This window comes from Rana temporaria, chromosome 11, assembly GCF_905171775.1.
Source record: "Rana temporaria chromosome 11, aRanTem1.1, whole genome shotgun sequence".
In the NCBI taxonomy this organism is placed as follows: domain Eukaryota; kingdom Metazoa; phylum Chordata; class Amphibia; order Anura; family Ranidae; genus Rana; species Rana temporaria.
Window position 1 is genome coordinate 32,359,129 of NC_053499.1, and position 20,146 is coordinate 32,379,274.

The 20,146-nt window shown below is 44.6% G+C and overlaps 1 protein-coding gene across 1 annotated transcript in view; it reads left to right on the plus strand.

Moving 5' to 3' along the window:
• The window catches only part of LOC120917205 (doublecortin domain-containing protein 1-like), a 66,266-nt gene that overhangs the window by 39,412 nt on the left and 6,708 nt on the right, over window positions 1-20,146 (plus strand). Inside the window, exons 13-17 of the mRNA XM_040328331.1 lie at window positions 122-299; window positions 4,500-4,637; window positions 5,808-5,909; window positions 12,209-12,345; window positions 18,779-18,943. Coding sequence (XP_040184265.1) covers window positions 122-299; window positions 4,500-4,637; window positions 5,808-5,909; window positions 12,209-12,345; window positions 18,779-18,943 — 720 coding nt within the window. The remainder of the gene's footprint in view (window positions 1-121; window positions 300-4,499; window positions 4,638-5,807; window positions 5,910-12,208; window positions 12,346-18,778; window positions 18,944-20,146) is intronic.

The window sequence follows — 20,146 nt, forward strand, 5'->3', positions numbered from 1 at the left end:
TGTGACAACACCCACAGATTTACCTGACTCCCTGTCACAATATATATATATATATAGTATATGTATACCGTGTATATATAAAATGTAATCATTTCCGTGTGGTCTTTTGCCATTTATCCAGCTACTAGATCTCTGTACAAAAGAGTTGGACCTCCCCAGACCTGCCTGCAGGCTGTATACTGTGGATGGTACAGTCAGCCTGAAATTGTCTAATCTGGTCACTTGGGCTGTGAATGATTTCTCCAAACACAACAAGGAGCAAATCGGAGATGAGGAGAAGCAAACCGACAACCGGAATGGTGAGAACCTTTTACTAAAATTTTAATTATAGCTTAGGTGTCTTGTCTCATGAGTCTCAGGAAAACCTCCACTATTTATAGGTTAAGATGTTGTCTTCTTCTATATGGATTTTAATATAGTATATAACTCAATCTACATATACCTACACTAATGCCGCGTACACACGATCGGTTCGTCTGATGAAAACGGTCTGATGGACCGTTTTCATCAGACAAACCGATCGTGTGTGGGCCCCATCAGTTTTTTTCCCATCGGTGAAAAAACGTATTACCTGTTTTAAAATGATCTGATGGTTAAAAAAACGATAGAAAAAAATGATCGTCTGTGGGGAAATCCATCGGTTAAAAATCAACGCATGCTCAGAATCAAGTCGACGCATGCTCGGAAGCATTGAACTTCATTTTTCTCAGCACGTCGTTGTGTTTTACGTCACCGCGTTGGACATGATCGTTTTTTTAACTGATGGTGTGTAGGCAAGACTGATGAAAGTCAGCTTCATCGGATATCTGATGAAAAAATCCATCGGTCCGTTTTCATTGGATGAACCGATCGTGTGTACAGGGCATGAGAGTAATGGGAAGGGAAGCGTCGTTGCTGAGCTTTTTCTTTAATAAATAAGCCTTGTCTGGCTATCTATGACTTCAACGTAAAAAAGCATGAGACAAAAAATGTCATAACTCCTGCTCCTCATATTAGTGAAGTCAACAAATTAAAAGAACAAATCTCCAATGAGCATTAGTAATAATATGAAACATAACTAAGGAATTGTAATCAGGGTTGCCAACTGTCAGTAAATTCACGGACAGTTTGTAAAATCCGTGATTTTTACACCTGCCCCTGAATGTCCATTACAGACATGCAATCAGCAAGTGCCTAATGGACATTCACGATAGGGTGACCACATTTCCAAACTACCATTCAGGGACACCCTCCCTTCCCAAAAATCAGCTTGTGCTGTAACGAATCACAGCACAGTGATTGGATGCAAGAGGCGGGATTTATGATTTCTCCAATTACAAGCAGGGGGCGGGGATTGTGCTCCTCCAGGCATTCCCAGCCAGGACAAGTACTGTCAGTGAGTAAAGCAGTGATGTGGTGGCCTTTTTTGTGGGCATCAGATTGGCCCGTGGGGTGGCTGTGTCAGTTTCATTCCGGGGCACTGCATTGTCCTGAAATGAATGTGCCCGGGACAGACCTGCAAAATGTCTCGGGCAATCCGGGACACGTGGCCACCCTAATTCACAGACAGATGCAAAAATCACAGATTTCACAAACTGTCTGTGAATTTACTGACAGTTGACAACTCTGATTGTAATAATAGTGCAGGGTTTACTCTAGGATTACTTGATCTGTATTGATTACTTGATTTATCTCCTTGTTAAGCTGAATGTCAGGCTCTATGTCTGTCCTATCATGTGTCAGGTTGCAAGGCTTCCCTATCACTTGCCAGGGTGCAGTCCTCATAAAAGAAAAATAACAAATGCAATCAGGATTACATGAAAAAAGGTTTAAGGAGAAGTATGGCCAAAGCTCTTTTGGCCATACTTCTCCTATAGATCACAAAAGTGCACTTAGTTCCACACTCTTGTGTCCCAGATTCAGCCGACCAAAGCCTGCTGGGCACTGACGTCACAGGGCCGGTCCAGGCTCTGCAGGGATCCCAACAATAATGTCGGGATCCACCCAGATGCACGATTAGCAGCTGGCTCAGTCTCTCAGCGTGCCGCTGAGAGGCTAAGCCAGTTGCTCCTGCGCCTCTACAGTCCAGCACACCAGTGAGGGCTGGAGGGGCAGAGCACAGAGCCATTGACTGCCAATCACCACTCTCTGCTTACAATGGACCTGACAACTGAGCAATCAGTGGTCTTTGATTGCTTAGTTCTCAGTGCAGAGGCAGTGGGGGACAGCAGCAGCATCAGATCGATGCTACAGCTAGCTAGGTGAGTATGTATGGTGTTATTTTAATTTCCTGCATTTAATTTTAAAAGAATGTATAGTTTTCCACCTCCAGAAGCTTGGAGAGATAGTGTGGGTGTCATACAACCAGGGCCGGCCTTTGGGGTGTGCGAGCTGTGCGGCCGCACAGGGCGCCATGGGCAACAGGGGCGCCGTGCGGCCATCACAGCTTGCAGAATGTAAGTCGCAGTCAGTTGCTCACATGATCACATGGGACCCGATGGTACCAATGTACCAGGCGGCACTTTCAGGGGGGTGGCAAATTGCACAATGTCTTGGGGGCGCCACAAGATTAGTGAAGATGGGGGGGGGCGCCACAGGATTAGCTCGCACAGGGCACCTGAACACCTAAGGCCGGCCCTGCATACAACCTACCACTGAGCTGCCATATCTGCTCAGAAATAGAAAACAATGCATACCTATCCCTGAGGGGTAAGTCTGCACTATTATGCCACATACATACGATCAGGTTTTCCGTCGGAAAAACCTTGGATGTTTTTTACGACGGAATTCCCCTCAAGCTTGTCTTGCACACACACGGTCACACAAAAATTCTCTGAACTTTAGACCGCCAAGAACGCGGTGACGTACAACACTACGATGAGCTGAGAAAATGGAGTTCAATGCTTCCGAGTCAAATTGTTTGCGAGCATGCGTTGGAATTGCTACGGAATTTTTTCCTATGGAAAATTTGAGAACCAACTCTCAATCTTTTGTTGGTGGAAAATTCCAACAGCAAAAGTCAGATGGAGCATACACACAGTCGGAATTTCCGTTCAAATGCTCACATCGGACTTTTGCTGTCAAAATTTCCGATCGTGTGTACGGGGCATAAGAACAACTATAATGTGGAGGTCTGTATCTATATTGTTATGGCGGTTAATTTTTTTTTTTTCAGTTTTAGTGTTAGCTGCTTACTGTTTTGTTTTGTATATATCTAGAGGGTGAGGAAGGCTCAAAATGTTCCTATTTTGGAATTTTTATATAAGAGCAGACTACGGGCCAGATCCACAAAGAAGTTACGCTGGCGTATCTTTTGATACGCCGCGTAACTTCTAGTTTTCTCCGGCGTATCTTTGTTTTGTATCCACAAAACAAGATACACCTGAAGCTGGGCTAGATCCGACTGGCGTACGTCTTAGTACGCCGTCAGATCTAAGGTGCATATTTACGCTGGCCGCTAGGTGGCGTTTCCGTCGATTTCCACGTCGAGTATGCAAATTAGCTATATACGGCGATCCACGAACCTCCGTCCGGCCGGCGCATTTTTTTACGTCGTTTCCGTAAGGCTTTTTTCAGCGTATAGTTACCCCTGCTATATGAGGCGTATCCTATGTTAAGTATGGTCGTCGTTCCCGCGTCGAATTTTGAAAATTTTACGTTGTTTGCGTAAGTCGTTCGCCAATAGGGCTTTGCGTAGAATGACGTTCACGTCGTAAGCATTGGCTTGTTGCGGGTTAATTTCGAGCATGCGCACTGGGATACCCCCACGGACGGCGCATGTGCCGTTCAGAAAAAACGTAATTTACGTTGGGTCAAGACGTATTACCATAAAACACGCCCCCATCTCATCCGTTTAAATTGCGCGCCCTTACGCCGACACAGTTACACTACGCTGCCGTAACTTACGGCGCAAATTCTTTGAGAATACGGGAAATACGCTGTAAGTTACGGCGGCGTAGTGTATCTGAGATACACTACGCCGGCCGTAAAGAAGCGCCGCGCTTCGTGGATCTGGCCCTACATGTTCTCCTCTAATATAGGGTTCCATTTAAATATGCATACACAAGTATATATAAATACATATACAATGCTATTAATGTCCACCAGGGGGCAACACACAATAACAGGGCATACATTGTAGCTAGAAGCAGTATAGAGATACAGTAAAACCTTGGTTTGAGAGTAACTTGGTTTGAGAGCGTTTTTGCAAGACAAGCAAAATGTTTTATTAAAATTTGCCTTGATATAAGAATAGCGTCATATCACAACTGAGTATAAAAAAGAAGAGAGGAGCCTCTAAGTGTAGCAATATGGTTACATTTAATGAAGGTGCAACATTTAGCAACTTAGAGGTGCCTCTCTTCTCTTTTATACCCTGTAAAAAAATGCTTTGATATACAAGTGCTTTGGATTACAAGCATGTTTCTGGAACAAATTATGCTCGCAAACCAAGGTTTTACTGTATTTTTTAGGAGATTTGATATATAAGGGTATCTTTACTATATATTCTTCCATTGTAGATCTTGAAACTGACACATCTACAGTAACACAGATGGGTCTTGAAGAGGTGACAGTGGATGAGTATTTGCTGTGTTATATTCTGCGGCATCCTATTGAAGTTTGGGTGTCCTGTGGGGAACCCTTTGTATCACCCCATGGTAAGACTTATTATTTAAATATAACATTCGTTTATTTATTTTTTTAGATATATTAGAAATCTGTGTAGACATTTACATGCACAGAGAGTAAAATTACTTCTCAAACTAAAGTATCTGCAAAGTGTAGCGTGCATTTGTATTTAGCCCCCTTTACTCTGATATCCCTAAAGTGGAACCAATTGTCTTCAGAAGTCACCTAATTAGTAAATAGAGTCCACATGCGTGTAACTTAATCTCTGTATAAATACAGCTGTTCTGTGAAGCCCTCAGAGGTTTGTAAGAGAACCTTAGTGAACAAACAGCATCACAAAGGCTAAGGAACACATAAGACAGGTCAGGGATAAAGTTGTGGAGAAGTTTAAAGCAGGGTTAGGTGATAAAAAAATATCCCAAGCTTTGAACGTTTAATCCATCATCCAAAAATGGGAAAGAGTATGGTACACCTGCAAACTTACCAAGACATGGCCGTCCACCTAAACTGACAGGTCGGGCAAGGAGAGCGTTAATCAGAGAAGCAGCCAAGAGGCCCATGGTAACTCTGGAGGAGCTGCAGAGATCCACAGCTCAGGTGGGAGAATCTGTCCACAGGACAACTATTAGTCGTCACTCCACAAATATGGCCTTTATGGAAGAGTGGCAAAAAGAAAGCCATTGTTGAAAGAAAGTGATAAGAAGTCCCGTTTGCAGTTTGCAAGAAGCCATGTCGGGGACACAGCTGAAAAAAAGCCCTGTTTTTACTTACCCATTGCCTACCTTTGCTGAGCACACCTTAGTACCCCTCATCCTCTTCTAGATGGCCAGAGAGGGTGATCCAGGGAATATTCGATTGCTATAGGGGTTAGGAAGGATTTTTTCCTCTGTTGGAGCAAATTGGACCATGCTTTGTAAGTTTTTATTTTTTTCCTTCCTCTGGATCTACTGTGGGCATAGGGTTCTGAACATTTTCCATGTTTGGGTGAACTCTATGGTTTTGTTTTTTTTCTCAACCTGACTCACTATGTTACTTTGTAACTATGTTAGCTGTCTTACCAATGCCCATTGTTTACCCTTTTCTGCAGTGACCATTCATGGACCACAGTATAAATCTTAAGGATTCACCCAAAAAATGTTTTCTACCTCTGTGTGTATAATTGTGAACTATAATATGTGTTAACTGTGTTCCCAATGTAGCTGTCCAGCGATCAGAAAGACAAGAGAAAAGACATTGGTTACAGAAGAAGGAGATTGTGATTGGACGCAGCTTGATGAAACACAAAATGAGACACTTACAAGGTAATTCTGCAGTGGAAGCATTGGCGGCTGGTGGGGTTTTCTGTGGAGGGGCAGCAAACAAGCCCCGCCCCCCAGTGACGGGGCACTAGTACAACTGCCCCTATCCCCCCGCTGCACAGCACTAACACCCCTAGCAACCCCACCACCAACCTCCCCCCCTCCCCCCAAGTTGTCCTTACCCTGGATGCGGGAGGTGAGAGCAGAGGTAGGAGCTGATGCGGCCATCTTTCATCCTTGTCCTTTAGGCTCTGTTCACACCTAGGCGTATATACGCCTGAAGCGCGACGCCGCAGCAGCCCCTAAGACGCTGGAGGGATGATTTTCCATTGCCCTCTATGGAGATGGTTCACATCTCCACGCCGTACGCCTGCCGCCTGAAAACAAGTCCCGGACCTTTTTTTCAGGCGGCTTTCGGCGTTCGGCATAGGAGATGTGGACCTGGGGGTAAGCTGCATTCACAATCGCGGCCTAAGTGTGGCAGACTTGGGGAAAGCTGCTCCAATGTCCTCTCCTCTCTGGTGCGTCTCCTCTCTGCTCCTCCTGCCACTAGGCGTCCAATAGGATCAGCTGACATTTTGGCCAATTTGGAAACTGGTTTCATTCCTGCTTCCCGATTGGCTGGGAGGAGTATTATTGTTGCAACAGCGAATATTCATTCAAGGGTGGGCTCTGGGTCGCATCCTCTGTGACCCGAGCCAACCCTATTTTTAAGACCATTAGAGCATCTGGCTCTAATCAGGTGCTTCTAAAAAGAACCTGGCCGCTGTAATTCATGCGCCCGGTGCCCTGAAAGGTGGCCTGGACACACGAATAGGGGGCAGCTGCAGCAGGTGTGGGTAGATTCATGCTATGCATGAATCTATCCACTGCATATACTGTATGGGGCGACGAGGAGAGATGGGGTGGTGCCTGGGCACCCTTAATGGACGGTCACGGGCCGCTACTGAGTGGAAGGTGATTGCAGGTATCTTGTGGTGACTGTTAGCCAAGATGTTTACTTTTAAATGCGTAAAATGGAGCACAGATTTTTTTTTTTAAACTCCTTGGGCCAGATTCAGGTAGGGGCACGCAAAACTGCGCTGAACGTACTGCGAATGCGCCATCCCTAAAATTTCCAGACGTGCATTGCGGTAAATGACGTCGCAAGGACGTCATTGGTTTCGACGTGAACTTAAATGGCGTCCAGCGCCATTCACGGACGACTTACGCAAACAACGTAAAATTTTGAAATCGCGACGCGGGAACGACGTCCATACTTAACATTGGCTGCGTCTCCTAATAGCAGGAGCAGCCTTACGGCAAAAACGACGTACGCAAACGACGTAAAAACGAGCGCCGGCAGCACGTACGTTTGTGAATCGGCGTAAGTATGCAATTTGCATACTCTACGCTGACAACTACGGGTGCGCCACCTAGCGGCCAGTGTCAGAATGCACCCTAAGATACGACGGCATAAGAGACTTATGCCAGTCGTATCTTAGGCTACAGTCGGCGTATCTAGCTTTCTGAATACAGAAAGTAGATACGCCGGCGCTACTTAGCAATTACGTGGCGTATCTATGGATACGCCGGCGTAATTGCTCTCTGAATCTACCCCCTTAATTTTTAACAGTATTGAAAAAGTTAAATTACGGGCATGCCAGGCATGCTAACTGTCATTTTTGCTTCTGCTTTCTACCAAACTGTCAAACCATCAAATGGCTGAACTGGAGTCATATTAACAGTTTATGATAGTCTTCTAGATTTAAAGCACACAGTAAAAATTTGCAGGTAACATTGAACATTTTGTGATTCTGTTGAAACAGATCTTTATTTAATTTTTTTTCAAATAAAAGAGGCTAAGGCCGCGTACACGCGGTCAGTCCATCCGATGACAACGGTCCGAAGGACCGTTTTCATCGGTTAACCGATGAAGCTGACTGATGGTCTGATGTGCCTACACACCATCAGTTCAAAAACAGATCAAGTCCAACGCGGTGACGTAAAACACAACGACGTGCAGAGAAAAATGAAGTTCAATGCTTCCAAGCATGCGTCGACTTGATTCTGAGCATGCGTGGATTTGGAACCGATGCTTTTGCGTACTAACCATCGGTTTTGACCTATCGGTTAGGCGTCCGTTGGTTGAATTTTAAAGCAAGTTCTAAAATTTTGGACCGAAAGATAACTGACCGATGGAGCCCACACAAGGTCGGTTTGGACCGATGAAACTGAACTTCAGTCCGTTTTCATCGGTTTTGTCAGATCGTGTGTACGCGGCCTAATAATTCAAAAACGTGTGATGTGTTTTGTGACCACATGGTGTCACTGTTTCACTGTTTTCCATATTCATGATTCTGGGCAATACAAATGTTCTAAGCAAGTTCAGATGACTGTTTTATGAGATCATTTAACTGTAAAATGTATGTAAACCCAAAATCTACTTTTAATTATGTTTAGCATTATGCTTCTATATATAAGGATTTTTACTAAAGCCTTGCATTTTTACCTTGGTTTGAATTAGTACAACCCCGATTCCAAAAAAGTTAGGACGCTGTGTAAAATCCATATTAACACAGAATGCAATGATTTCCAAATCTCATAAACCAGGGGTCAGCAACTTTTTCCCACTTAAGGGCAGGATTCAATGTATGTGAATGTATGGAGGCTGCACTCACCTGCTAATAAATGAAGATAACATTACACAGCCCCCGCACCTCTGGCCCCCTTTACATTACACAGCCCCCGCACCTCTGGCCCCCTTTACATTACACAGACCCCTACACCTCTGGACCCCTTTACATTACACAGACCCCTACACCTCTGGACCCCTTTACATTACACAGACCCCTACACATCTGGCCCCCTTTACATTACACAGCCCCCGCACCTCTGACCCCCTTTACATTACACAGCCCGCACCTCTGGCCCCCTTTACATTACACAGCCCCCGCACCTCTGGTCCCCTTTCCATTACACAGACCCCTACACCTCTGGCCCCCTTTACATTACACAGACCCCTACACCTCTGGACCCCTTTACATTACACAGACCCCTACACCTCTGGACCCCTTTAGATTACTCAGACCATTACACCTCTGGCCCCCTTTACATTACACAGACCCCTACACCTCTGGACCCCTTTAGATTACTCAGACCATTACACCTCTGGACCCCTTTAGATTACTCAGACCCCTGTACCTCTGGACCCCTTTACATTACACAGCACCCCTTGCATATTGCACAGCCTCCCTGCACATCACACAGCCCTGGGCTGAGGGCTCACTTGAGATGACTGATCAGTGCCATCAATGCAGCATCAACCGTGCCTATCAGTGCAGCCTGATCAGTGCCCATCAATGTAGCCTGATCAGTGCCCATAAATGCAGCCTCACCAGCGCCCATCAATGGAGCCTCATCAGCGCCCATCGATGCAGCCCCACCAGTGCCCATCAATGCAGCCTGATCAGTGCCCATCAGCTCAGCCTCACCTGTGCCCATCAATGCAGACTCATCAGTGCCCATCAATGTAGCCTCATCAGTGCCCATAAACTTAGCCTTACCTGTGCCCATCAATGCAGCCTGATCAGTGCCCATCAGCGCAGCCTCGCCAGTACCCATCAGCGCAGCCTTACCAGTGCATGGGGTGAGTAGAGCCGCCGCACAGAGCGGGGATCTTCTGCTTACCCGGCACGGCCGCAGTGTCACACTAAATCCCACCTCCTGGACCAGCTCTTATGATGGACGTCACACTGGTCCAATGCCGGGATCATGGGAGCTGGTCCAGGAGGTGGGACTTAGTATGTCACTCGGTCACTCCCTGTATATCCTCGAGTTAAATATCCGATACCAGACCTGGGGCATTTTGGGGTCCCACTCGGGGGCTATAGCCCCATTTTAGGAAAACAAATAAAGTCACAGCTCCCTGCTGTCATGGCTTTTCAATAGGGGTTCTCCTGACATCCCAGGCTCACTCACTCCTCTGAGACTAGGCCAATTCACACTATATGCGGTGACAGATGTTTTACTGCATTGTAAAACATCCCCCACTGCAGGGTCACACAGAAAACCATTGTTTTCTATGGGTCCCATTCACACTACAACACAGCCTGGCACTGTGCTGCAATAAAATGCAGACATGCTGCGTATTATAGCAGTGCACCGGCCCAAATCACACTGCAATGTCAGGCAGCGTAGCGCATAGTTTCAAGCCAAAGCCGAACATTTTAGCGGCCTGGCACACCTTTGGGTGCCCCAAGGAGTGTATTAATGCGGTGCGCATAGCGTGCCGAAACGAACAGTGGGTGTGGTCAAATTACTCTTGATGACATCCTTGCCCTGCCCCCCAATGATGCCGAACCTGCCCAGACAGCCGCCCGCAGCTCCCAGACAGCAACAGATTTGTGTGTGACTATCTTGGTTATTTGGGGAGCCACAGCCTGGTCTGAATAATGTGTCTGGGTTTCAGTCCGCCTGAAACCCGGACACGTTATTCAAAACCTGGACTGTCCGGATCAATCCCGGACAGATGACAACACAAGTCCAGACTTTATACTGTACATTCTCCTTTTGGAGCTTTTGTTGCTGTCTGTGTCCCTGTTGCAGATTTTGCCGCACTTGTTCTGTAAACTGTTGTTTTTGTGACTGGAAGTACCGTATTTGCTGGTGTATAAGACGACTGGGCGTATAAGACGACCCCCTATTTTTTCAGGAAAAATGTTGGTTTTGGGATATACTCACCGTATAAGACTACCCCCTTCCTACTAGTCTTTCTGGAAGCTGAGGGGGAGCCAGAACAACCGCTGACAGGAACAACCACTGACAGAAGCAGGCTTATTTCAGATCTCACTGAGCCATTACATTACATGCCTCACTGTGCCATTACATTACATTACATGCCTCCACTGTTCCATTACATGCCTCACTGTGCCATTACATTACATGCCTCACTGTGCCATTACATTACATTACATGCCTCCACTGTTCCATTACATGCCTCACTGTGCCATTACATTACATTACATGCCTCCACTGTGCCATTACATTACATTACATGCCTCCACTGTTCCATTACATGCCTCACTGTGCCATTACATTACCATTACATGCCTCACTGTGCCATTACATTACATTACATGCCTCCACTGTTCCATTACATGCCTCACTGTGCCATTACATTACATTACATGCCTCACTGTGCCATTACATTACATTACATGCCTCCACTGTTCCATTACATGCCTCACTGTGCCATTACATTACATGCCTCACTGTGCCATTACATTACATTACATGCCTCCACTGTTCCATTACATGCCTCACTGTGCCATTACATTACATTACATGCCTCCACTGTTCCATTACATGCCTCACTGTGCCATTACATTACATGCCTCACTGTGCCATTACATTACATGCCTCCACTGTTCCATTACATGCCTCACTGTGCCATTACATTACATGCCTCACTGTGCCATTACATTACATTACATGCCTCCACTGTGCCATTACATTACATTACATGCCTCCACTGTTCCATTACATGCCTCACTGTGCCATTACATTACCATTACATGCCTCACTGTGCCATTACATTACATTACATGCCTCACTGTGCCATTACATTATATTACATGCCTCCACTGTGCCATTACATGCCTCACTGTGCCATTACATTACATGCCTCCACTGTGCCATTACATTACATGCCTCCACTGTGCCATTACATTACATGCCTCCACTGTGCCATTACATTACATGCCTCCACTGTGCCACCACATGCCTCCACTGTGCCACCACATGCCTCCACTGTGCCGGCCAAGACGACCTCCCTACCTTACTTTCTTTTCAGATTTTGACTTCCAGGCTGCGGGCATCCATGATTCAAAAGCCGCGCCTCCTCCTCAGACTGTTCCACGATTGGCTGTTCAGTGTTCTGCCTATCACGGATGTCCTCTCGTCCGAGGATTTGAGAAGGCATCCGTGATTGGCGAAACACTGAACAGAGGCCCTGCTGGAAAAATGAGTGTTCCGCCAATCGCGGAACAGTCTGAGGAGGAGGCGCGGCTTTTAAATCATGGATGCCCGCAGCCTGACGGAGACAAGTACCGGTGTATAAGACGACCCCCGACTTTGGATGCATTTTTTTTGCATCCAAAAGGTCGTTTTATACGCCGGAAAATATGGTAAAAGGGAATTTCCCTAACAGAGCCCCTGATAACAGTAAGAACCTGACCAAAGTTCAAACCCTTTCCAATTTATCAAAACAGTTTTCACAGAACATGCACTTTTATTATTGTCTTTTTATGTGTTGTCTGCAGCTCGACGTGTAACTGCTCTTGCCCCGCCCACCATGGTGCCCACCACCAATCCAACCCAGCCCGTGTCTGTAGAAGGAGGCTGGACTGAAGTCACTGATGAGGAGCTAAGACTGAAGGAAGAACTAGAGAACGTGGAGGTGACATTGAATTATTTTCATTGTTCTTATGTCTAAAATGGCTACATGGCAACACTATGGCTGCTTTCACACTGATCTGTTGCGGTTTTCCCCGCAGAGTTGGTGCAGTGCAGTGTGCGCACAGTTTTCGTGCAGGTTTCCCACACTTTGTCATAGATTTCAATTAACCTCTTCAATACTGGGCACTTTCACCCCCTTCCTGCCCAGACCAGTTTTAAGGTTTCAGGGCTGCCACATTTTGAATGACAATTGCGCGGTCATGCAACACTGTACCCAAACAAAACTTTTACCATTTTTTTTCCACAAATAGAGCTTTCTTTTGGTGGTGAATGGACATTTTTTATGGAATTTCAATAAAATAATCAATTTATGCTGGAAGTGCCGGGAGAGATACAATCCCTTTGTTTCACTGCGGTTCTTGTGGTATTTGATCACCACTGGGTTTTTTATTTTTTGCACTACAAATAAAAATAGACAACATTTTGAAAAAAAAAATATGTTTTTCTTGTTTTTTATAAAACATTGTAAATACCGGTAAGTACGTTTTCTCCTTCACTGATGAGGTGACACTGATAGGCGACACTGATGGGCACTAATAGACGGCACCGATGGCCACTGATGGGTGGCACTGATTAGGAGGCACTGACAGGCAATCACTAATGGGCACAGATTAGTATTTTTAATGGGCACTGATTGGCATTCCTGGTGGGCTCTAGTGGGCATCCCTGGTGTGCTCTAATGGGCACACTCGATGGGTCTGCAGTCTGCATTGATAATCAATGCACTGATTATCAGCGCAGACCCCACCTGTCAGGAAAGCTGCCGATCGACTCTCCTCTACTAGTGCCTTGTCAGTGCGAGTAAAGGAAAAGCCGATAAACAACACTTCCTGGTTATCATGTGATGAGCTGTGATTGGACACAGCTGATCACATGGTAAAGTGCCTACGTCATAGGCTCCTCAAAGTGATCGGAGATGTGGTGTGTCAGACTGATACACCACACCACGATCGCCACGCTGGACGTCATATGACGCCCAGCCAGGATAATCGAACCACTTTGCGGCCATCATTCTGCTATATGGCGGGTGGGAAGTCGTTAAATTGGGTGGTTTTGGTGTGTGCACAAAATCCTTTTAAGTCGCCTACGCGTTTCGCCATTGGGCTTCCTCAGGACGAGACAAAAGGGATTTTTGACAATGTATAGGTATTATTTCATAGTCTGAAACGATATCAAAAATCCCTTTTGTCTCGTCCTGAGTAAGCCCAACGATGAAATGCGTAGGCGACTTCAAAGGATTTTGTCCATACCTATTTATCAATTTATATGGTTTTATTTATTTTCATTATTGTTGTATAATTTTCTATTTTGTAATAAATTTATATTTTTTATACATACTTTCTGTCTTGCCTCAAAGTCCAACCATCAATTACTACTTTTAGCGATTTTTTCCCTTTTTCTACCATATACGGATGTGGCTAATGTGAGTGCTTTCCCTGTGTTTCTCTGTCCCTCCTCCCCCCCTTCCCTTTTCCCTCCCCCCCTGTCTCCCCCCTGTTTTTTCCCCCCTTCCCCTTTTTTGATTCGCTGGAGTATTACCCTCGCTAACCGGAAGAATTTTACTAGTTATGCTGGGGTATTGCCCTTGCAACCCAATAGAAATGTAATGGTAATGCTGGGGCATTACCCTGGCTACCAAGAAGAATGTTACCGGCAATGCTGGGGTATTACCCTTGCTACACAGAAGAAATGTACTAGTAATGCTGGGGTATTACCCTTGCTACCCAATATAAATGTACTGGTAATTCTGGGGTATTACCCTTGCTACCCAATATAAATGTACTGGTAATTCTGGGGTATTACCCCTGCTACTCAGATGAAATTTACTAGTAATGCTGGGGTATTACCCTTGCTACCCAATAGAAATTTACTGGTAATGCTGGGGTATTACCCTTGCTACTCAGAAGAAATTTACTGGTAATGCTGGGGTATTACCCTCGCTAACCTGAAGAATTGTACTAGTAATGCTGGGGTATTGCCCTTGCAACCTAATAGAAATTTAATGGTAATGCTGTGGTATTACCCTTGCTACCAAGAAGAATGTTGCCGGCAATGCTGGGGTTTTGCCCTCGCTAACCTGAAGAATTGTACTAGTAATGCTGGGGTATTGCCCTTGCAACCCAATAGAAATTTAATGGTAATACTGGGGTATTCACAAAATCAAATGGTGGATGTATGGCGGATCCTCAATCCGAGGGCCCGCGACTACACGTTTTTCTCACCTGTGCATGGGACATACTCGAGGATCGACTATGCCCTCGTCGACCACAGACTTCTGGAGAGTGTGATAGAAGCAAGGTGTGAGATCATGACGTTATCAGACCACGCCCCTATAACCTTAAAAATAAAAACTTCTATACAAAAAGACACACCACCAGAATGGAGATTGGATGAGAGTCTGTTGGGGGACGAGGAGGTAGCGGAGAGGATACAGAAAGAGTTGGAATGTTATTTTCAGGAGAACGACAAGGAGGGTATCTCAAGAGCATCCCTTTGGGAGGCCCATAAAGCGTATATAAGGGGAATCTTTATTGTAGAAGGGGCAAGGAAAAACAAAATAAGAACGAGTAAACTAAAAACACTAAGGGAGGAGATATATCGGCTAGAACAGGAACATAAGTCGCAGGGGCAAAAGAGGGAAATATTTCATAAGTTGAGTATAAGAAGGGATGAATATAGAGCTCTGGCGGAACAAGAAACTAAGAAACATATAGACCGGACAGAGAGAGAAAGATACGTCTGGGGAAACAAACCTAGTAAAAATTTGGCCAGAATGGTAAGAAAAAAAAAAACTAGGAATTTTATAGAAAAAATCAGAGACAGGAATGGTGACTTAGTATATGCGACAAATAAAATAGCAGAAGTATTCCGGAGCTACTATGAAGAACTTTACGATATCCAACAAAACATCAGGTGCCCACGCGAAAAAATGGACAAGGGTAGGGAAATACTACAGTTAGCCAATCTCCCAAAATTAGAAGAAGAGGAGGTGGAAGAGATGGAAGGTTTAATAACGGAACAGGAAATAAGGGAGGCCTTAAAAAACACTCCTAAGGGGAAAAGTCCCGGGCCAGATGGCTTTACATCTGCCTACCTACAAAAGTTCAGTACCATCTTAATCCCCAGACTCTGCCAATACTTTAATGGCCTTGGAACTGACTATGAAATGAGTAGAGAGGCTTTAACAGCAACGATTACAGTGATCAAAAAAGAGGGAAAGGATAATACGACTTGTTCGGGTTATCGACCGATCTCACTCCTAAACGCAGATACGAAACTGTATGCAAAAATTTTAGCGGAAAGAATGAAGGGAGCGATGACAGCCATCATCCACCCAGACCAGGTAGGTTTTATACCTGGGAGGGAGGGAAAGGATAATGGTGTGAGGGCGCTCCTTCTCCTGGAGCAGATCAAAGAAAGTGGGACCCCCGGTCTATTCCTGTCGGTTGATGCTGAGAAAGCTTTCGACAGGGTAGACTGGGGATTCCTGATACAAACCCTAGAATTCATAGGAATAGGTCCAGGGATGATAAGGAGAATAAAAACCCTATATTTCCACCCGTGTGCAAGGATCAAAATTAACGGATCCTTATCCGCCCCTTTTGAGATGAAAAATGGGACTAGGCAAGGATGTCCCCTATCCCCCCTCCTCTTTGTCCTAGCATTGGAACCCCTCCTGGCAATGGTCCGACAAAACCCAGAAATCTATGGGGTAGAAGTAGGCGAAGATGAGCATAAACTGTCAGCCTTTGCTGATGATTTATTATTCTACATAAGCAGCCCAAGAGTCACCCTCCCGAAGTTAATAGATATCTTAAAACAATATGGCGAGGTCTCAAACTTTAAAATGAATACAACAAAAACGGAGATTTTGAATATTAATATCCACAAAGACGAAGAATTATATTTGCGGAAGAAATTTAATTTCTCCTGGCAAAGTGAGATAAAGTATTTGGGTATAAAAATGGCAAATACTTTGAAAAAAATATATAGAATAAACTTTATCCCCCTTCTCGACGAAATTAAAAGAGAAATTAAAACTATATACAATAGACCAATATCGTGGTTTGGGAGGATAAATGTGGTAAAAATGGTACTTATCCCCAAAATCTTGTATAAATTCCAAATGGTCCCAATTTATTTGCCTCCGTCATATATTAAAATAATTAACTCCCTTCTAATGAAATACATATGGAACAATAAAAAACATAGAGTCTCTGCCCAAATTCTAAAACGAACCAAGAAAAAAGGCGGCCTGGCTGTACCTGACATTAGATTATACTACAACGCTTCGGTCCTCACACGGGTCATAGAATGGGCTAAAGAGTCACAGGATAAAAGGTGGATAAGTATTGAATGCACCTTAGCGAGGGCACAGTTAGGGAGATTAATCTGGAACCCCCCACACTATAGAACCCTACACACGTCAACACACGCAATTACACATAACGCTTTAAGGATATGGGATCGATTACACAAACAATTAAAAACTAAATTCAACTCACCCCTTATAGATTTAAAAGAAAACGAATATTTTGCACCTGGGACTAAAGAGGTAGGTGGTAAGTGGATTAAAAATAGAACACAGTTAAAAGACATAACACTAGAGGGCAAAATTATGACCCTTCACGAAATTAGGATTGAAATGGAGGCACTCAGCGAGTGGAGATATCTTCAGTTGGTGTCATTCGTTAAATGCCTCCCACACCCATTGAGGTCACGAGAGGAGTACACTACATTGGAACAGATGTGTAGTACCGAAAGTTCAAAAGGAAATATCTCCAAAGTATATAAATATTTACAGAAAATAGACGAGTCGGATACGCTAAACTACATACAGAAATGGGAGAGAGACCTAGGAGTTCCAAGGGGGAAGACGACCATAGGGAGAATCCTCAATTTGACTCATACTTCGGCGGTTGATGTAAAAACCGCCGAGATGAACTTCAAGTGTCTGACAGGATGGTACACTACCCCAGATAAAATGGCCAAATTCGGAGTAGGGGAGTCAGAGGAATGTTGGAGAGGATGTGAGGCAAGAGGAACGATGGCCCACCTGTGGTGGGACTGTGTAAAAATCAAAACGTTCTGGGGAAAAGTTTTGGCCTTGATAAAAGAGATAACTAAAAAAGAATTGGAAAATAATCCTTGGATAGTCCTCTTTCATGGGGGAGAAACGCCAGTGAACGATTATAGGGGATCACTAATTCCGCATTTGTTGAACTCTGCGAAACGATTGATACCCCTAAAATGGAGAAACCCGGTAAGCCCGCAAATATGGGAGTGGATCGACTCTGTAGAGGGTACTTATAGGAGGGAGAAAGTAAAATACGGTTGCGAAAAGAACAAGGCAGGAAATAAGGATATCTGGGAAACATGGATTGATTTTAAAAAGTCTCGGAAATACGCAGAAAACATGAGAGAGGAATAAGAATGCAGCAATATAGGAAATAAAAATACTAGGTGGAGTCGGGAGATGGTCTGGGAGGGGTGGGAAGGGTAGTGGGGGGGAGGGAGGGGAGGGAAGGGACTGGGATGGGGTGATGTGTCACGTTATCACGTAACGATAGCATGTTGGATCTCGTATATATGAGGAACGCTCTAGCCCGTTTAAATTGTTAAAGGGCTGAAAGAAGATATGCTTAAAAAAAAAAAAAAAAAAAATCAAACAATATGCAAATAGCAGAATAACAAATATAGAATCAAGAAAAAAAAAATAATAAAAAAAAAAAAAAATATATAAACTACCACAAATGATGCTATACCTGAAATAGAGACGGAATTATGAATAAAATCATGAGCAGGTCTCTTGCTGTGGTTATGTCTGACGTGGAAAAATAAAAAAAAAAAAAAAAAAAATACTGGGGTATTACCCTGGCTACCAAGAAGAATGTTGCCGGCAATGCTGGGGTTTTGCCCTCGCTACCCGGAAGAATATTACTGGTATTACTCTTGCTACCAAGAAGGATTGTTTCCCATAAATGCCCAGTAAAACTACATGACTATATTTATTATACGGAAGGTTTGGGTTTTGGCATTTCAACCTTGCAATAACCACGTAAGTAATTTCGTTAAAAACAAGAAATGGTAATCTCCTTGAACCTATTATAAAAGATAAATGTTTTCAGTGTGAGCAATAACAGGAGTCGGAATGCAAAGACATTTCTCACACCATTTTATTTCATTCCTTCTGATATATTACCTTTTTGCTCTCTGTTTTCTGTCTTTCTGATCTGAGATCTAAGCCAAGAAGAAGACTCTTCTCTTATAAAGATTTATTATCAGTGATGTTATCCTCCTGCTGTTTTACTTTTTGACTTATTACTCTTAATAAGAAGCTTAAAGCCTACACAACCTATGTGCTTCTTTTCTAGATGCGGCTCTCTGATAGTCCAGCTACCCGTGTGAAGGTTCAGCCTTCAGTAGCAAACAGTGAGAAATCCCTGTACACCTATCCCACCATGAAAAGAGTCCTGGCTTACAGGAATGGAGGCAGTTCAGAGCAAGCTGTATATGCTTGGGGCAAATCTCTGGAAGAGGTAAGATTTGTACTTAAGAATAACACAATTAACTTCTGTGTGACTTACTTTTACTATTGCTTCTTCCAAATGGCAGATTCTTTGGCCCAGATTCACAAACGTTACGCCAACGTAAGTGCCAATGTGCGTCGGCGTATGTGTGCGGCAGACCCATGAACCAACATGCGCCTAAAAACAGGCTACACCCCGCCGACGTAGCTTGCACACGCCGGCGTAGGGTTGGCGCACATATGGGCTGGGCGCATGGTGCTGCTCCCATTGATTAGCCATTCAAACATGCAAATGAGGGAAATACGCCGATTCACGAACGTGCGCATGCTGCGCGAGATGCGCGTAAGTTGTACGTCAGGCGTAAGTTATTCCCCATAAATAAGATGCAACCCGGCAACAGACATGTACAGGTCTGCACCAGGGAACACAAGCCGGCGTATTGTGCATTGGACGTGTGTCTGGCTGGGCGTACGTTATGTACACGGCGTATGCAGTGATCCGGCGTAGCTTAGGCAGTTGTGCCGGTGTGGTTGTGAGCAGGCACAGGGGGGGTGCTGTGCATGCGTCCACGTCACGGCGCATGCGCAGTTCGTGATAAGTACCTGTCTGGCGCTCGACCCATCATTTGCATGGGGTCACGCCCAATTCCACCTACGGCGTTGTGCGCCTTCGAAACCCACGCTGGCGCAGCAGTGGGAGCACTGGCTTGCTGAATGCAATGCTTGCCTCTCCGCGCTACATTGGCATGGCGTACAGTGTTTGCTCTACGGCGGCGTAATGTGCACCTTGCTCTTTGTGAATCTGGGCCATTATATTTAATGTGTTAGTTGTACATAAATGCTACTTTTCCCCAGGCCCATGGCTGATTCTGTCCTACATAATATTGTATGAATTGTTTTTCCATAATCAAAAAAAGCAACCTTGTTTAAATAAATATGGAGGCTATCATTGTGAACCTCTTTTGAAAGTGCTAGCTGCTTGGGTACTATATTAACGACCTGGTTGCTGGTTTTGAGACACAGAGCCAAAACAAATATAGAGATAAGAGTCATAAGTCGCTATCTGCATACTTGTGGTGAGTCAGTGAGTCAGAAAATATTAAAACCAATGAAATAGTATGATAGCCAGGTAACTAGCATTTTTAGAAGAGGTCTACAGTAGCATCCAAAACTTTTTTTTTTTATTGATAGAGTAGGTGGGAAATTCTGGAAT